Below are 3869 nucleotides of genomic sequence, written 5' to 3' on the forward strand. Positions count from 1 at the left end.
AATTTTATCTTTGAGAAATAAAAGTATACATTTCAAAGATAAAGTTCTCATCCCAAAGACATTATTTTTCAACACATTCATGATAGATCAGATCTTGTCATGATTAGATAGGTTGTGACTAAAATCTTATCGGAAAATTGAATACACTTATTTGGTTTTCAACACGTCATTAGCAATCTCAACTGAAATTGTCAGTTGTGAAAAACATAACGACATAGGTGAGTCTAAAATTTCTCAAAGGTGATAAACAAGTCGAAACAAAATGAATATAGAGTGTCTCGGTAAACAAAAATTCGGTGGCAATGAACCTAAGGCAGGCAAGGATGCCGATCAAGTCTCCACATTTACTAATTGTAAACAAATTATAGTTAAAGTCATTGTTAGTCTGACTAAATAGGCAAATTGAAATCTCACTTGACTCGGAATAAGCATGAAATTTTAAACTCATAATTTTTCACTTCCAATCCCAAGATTACATATATAATCAAAATGGCACATTACTAAACATGAGTAAAAAAATATGGATGAACCAAACCATGAAAATCTACTACAAAGAACATAACAAAATCCGCATTGTCATCCTGGCCAAAATATTGAAATGGTTAGCTCCTTCACAATCAATGAGGTACTGGTAGAACTTGAGAGCCAGATCCATGGGTAGAGATCGGGATCGTCTGAAACTTACACTCTGTCGACACCAATCCTTGTAGGCAATTGTTGTTCTTTTCATAAATAATTGTGTTGATAAGTTGAAGAAGAATTCGTTCAAGATCTTCTCCGTCGCTCCATTCATGAATTTCTGCCTTGATCACTGATCTATCGACGCTTATTAGTTCCCATAATGGGTATTTCTTTCTCGGCATAACTTTATCTACTTGTTCGAGCATTAAACTCGGGCAAAAATCACCCTTTCCATCTCCAAGATATATGAATCTATGCCTTCCATTTGCATAAGCTTCTGCTTTAATCCTTTCGAGAATTAATCCCTGTAAGACAAAATCAGAACCAATTCATTATACTAGGTAAATAAATACCATGCATGTAATTCATTTGAACATAGTATAGAGTAAAGAATTAACCAGTGCAACATCGTGAACAACCACGTGATTATGTATTTTATCACCGATAAAAAAAAACGACAATGTCATTACTTTATGTGGAATATTGATATTAAGTTTCCAACACCAGCATATGAGAAGAAGCCCTCGGTATAGAAGTTCGAGACTTCCTTTTATCTATATTAACAAACTTTAATAAATCAAAGAGCCACAATTAAGAGTAATGTTAATATATACCTTGCACATATTGGGAGGGCAAATGGAACAACCATGAGAAGAAGTAGTGAAATCATGGTAAGGTAAGATCGTGAGCTTTCCATCGTCATGGATATAGCTAGGGTTAGTGTTAATCTCCGAAAAGTAACCCATTAATCCATGGTGTTCTAAGATTGTTTCAATGAAGAATACATTTGCATCACTCAATATCCTCAATTCACATCTACAAAAGAAAAAGAAAATCCCTATTAATAAATATTTCTTAATAAATTTATGATTCCAAAATTAAGAACAGGGGAAAAAAAATTACCCAAGAGCATGAGCAGATTTAATGGCTGATATGATATTAGGATGCAATGGAACACTTTTTAAGCAATTGGCCATCTCTTCAATTGTTCTTCCTTGTGAATGAATTTCAGTCATCATCCTATCCTGAAAATCATATTAAAAAATTGATGAACACTACTAATAAGGAGATTAAAACAATAACAAACATTAGTTTATTATTAAGGAAAAATAAAATAAACCCTTGTTTATTTTTAAGAAATTAATCAAACCCTAACTTACTTTTAAAAGAAACAATTAAAGTTAAACCAAAGATGAGAAAAAACAGAGAACAGAGAGAAGACAAACCATGAGGGAGTTCAAAGGCATAGTAGGCATTAATTTATGAAACAATTCAGTGATACCCATTCCATCAACAACCCAATCATCACTATCTTGATCGATAATTGTCTTGTCGAAGTCGAAAACTATAACAATTCCTGCCATCTTAAACCCTAGCTAGAAAATGGTTTTGTGAGAATGTGGCCAGGTGATACTGTGAAACTTGAGAAGAAGGTTGATATATGTATTTATAGTGCTTGATTTGTTGAGAAAGAAAAGGAATCCGAAACGGATTTTAGATGCCTTTGGAATATTACCCTACTTTCCAATTTTCCATACTCTTTCTAAAAACCGGTTTTAATTCTTACTTGCCCACCTGCTCTTTCTAAAATTAATTATCACAATTATTTGAAAAAATTAAGAATATTAGTATACTTGGAAGAAGAATTTTTCGTTTTATTTTTAGGGTTGTCGTGACCAGTCCAATATGTCGTCCAGTGCCACAACTTCGAAAAATGTCTAAACTTAAATTCCGTTAGGTACCTTTTTCCCGCTCTCGCTCGGCTAGCACGCGTCGTGTGTCGGATGCTGCCACTTCAGCTCTCTCGACGTGCGCTTCATCATTGTGTCGCACCTAAGAAGCGTCCTATGGATTGCATATCTCCGGGTCCGGCTTGGGACTTTTGTGCTGCTTCTCCAGCAACTCATACACCTTTAGAAGGATGGTTCACTCAGGTGCCTTTTGATTTTTTTGGCCTATAGTGCCCTTAAGGGGCCTACCTCGTTACTCTTTAAATTTCCATTCACGAGGCGCGAATTGGGCAGGTCTTGGAAGCTACCCCTTCACCTCCTCGTTCGAAGTTTGTCCTTGAGATGCACTACGTGCACAGTCGAGGACCTCTGGACATGTCAAAATTTTTGTTTGGTCTATTTCCACCGGAAAACATCAACTTTTTAACCAAGCATAAGGGACTTTATTCCTTTAGTGCACTGAAAAGAAATCTAATTATCAAGAATGACAATACGGTAGTTTGATATCTAGTAACAACATAACTGTTTGGTTTGATCAGATTATATGATCAATACAGAGTAATTTTCTGAGTTTGTGGTTCTCTTTCTCAGGCTGAATTCTACTTGACCGAGTTGTGATCCTTCGTGACAAATATTTCGAGAGCAGGATTCATAGGAATAACATTCTATTTTTGCATGCTAAACATGACAGTAAGGTTATTTTTCATGCAAGGAAAACACAAAAAGGATTGAGGTGTTAAGGTTGAGTTATTAACGGAAAAGATAGCGGAGAAACTCCACGGCCATAATTTCTCCTAGTTGTTGCCCTCTCTTTCGTATAGAGAGGGAATATATTGTTGGAATTGACTCTCCAGTAGGAGTATTTTTTCCCTTTTGACAAGGTTCCCTTTGTCGAAACAACTCAAATAACGTACATTTGCGTTCGTCTCGTCGAGGGCTTGAATTTCATGCTTTAGTTTGCTCAAAACCGATTCCGTATGAATAAGATATTAATTTTCGAAGTGTGGGTTTAAATATGGAAATATGTGAAATATTTAAGGAAAGTCCCATATCGGGTAAGTTAAAGGAAGATGTAGGGTTTATAATAAGCTTCTCTCCCATACTATAGTATGAATGAAATACAGGTCTAACGCCCATGCAAACCGCGCACGCGCGTGGGCGAATGGACGTTTAGGGCGCATTGGCAATCCGACGGATAAGATTAAATCTACATCCGACGGACCAGATTAAACCCGTGGATCGGTACCTCCTCTCTTCAAGAAAGTTGTGACTTTTTTCTCCAAATGTGACTGTTTGTTAACAGTCTCACCTCTCACCTTTAAATAAGCCATGAAACCAGACTTCAAGATTGACGTTCGGAAGAGTTTTCAGATCCAAATACCTCCGATCCGAAAAGATAATTCGTTGTATCCTTGGAGACAAATCACCTATACTGTTGGTACAATAAACCGGGCGAAT

The 3869-nt window shown here is 36.2% G+C and overlaps 1 protein-coding gene across 2 annotated transcripts; it reads right to left on the bottom strand.

Annotated features, from left to right (window-relative positions):
* Window positions 1-431: 431 nt before the first annotated feature.
* LOC147544335 (inorganic pyrophosphatase 2-like) lies at window positions 432-2376 on the bottom strand. Of its 2 annotated transcripts, XR_015223358.1 has the most exons (5): window positions 1908-2376; window positions 1585-1706; window positions 1296-1497; window positions 549-986; window positions 432-500 (listed from the first exon to the last, which is right to left on the bottom strand). XR_015223358.1 is itself a non-coding variant. In XM_086634368.1 (4 exons), exons 1-4 carry the CDS (start codon window positions 2043-2045, stop codon window positions 618-620), a joined length of 831 nt encoding a protein of 276 aa, XP_086490494.1. In that variant the 5' UTR covers window positions 2046-2258; the 3' UTR covers window positions 432-617. The 2 variants fall into 2 exon arrangements, 1 of the variants encoding a protein (XP_086490494.1); XM_086634368.1 differs by having other exon boundaries at window positions 432-986; window positions 1908-2258.
* Between the last annotated feature and the right edge of the window lie 1493 nt (window positions 2377-3869).

This window comes from Eschscholzia californica, unplaced genomic scaffold, assembly GCF_041429995.1.
Source record: "Eschscholzia californica isolate CP2 unplaced genomic scaffold, dmEscCali1.0.p SCAF_4, whole genome shotgun sequence".
Lineage (NCBI taxonomy): Eukaryota > Viridiplantae > Streptophyta > Magnoliopsida > Ranunculales > Papaveraceae > Eschscholzia > Eschscholzia californica.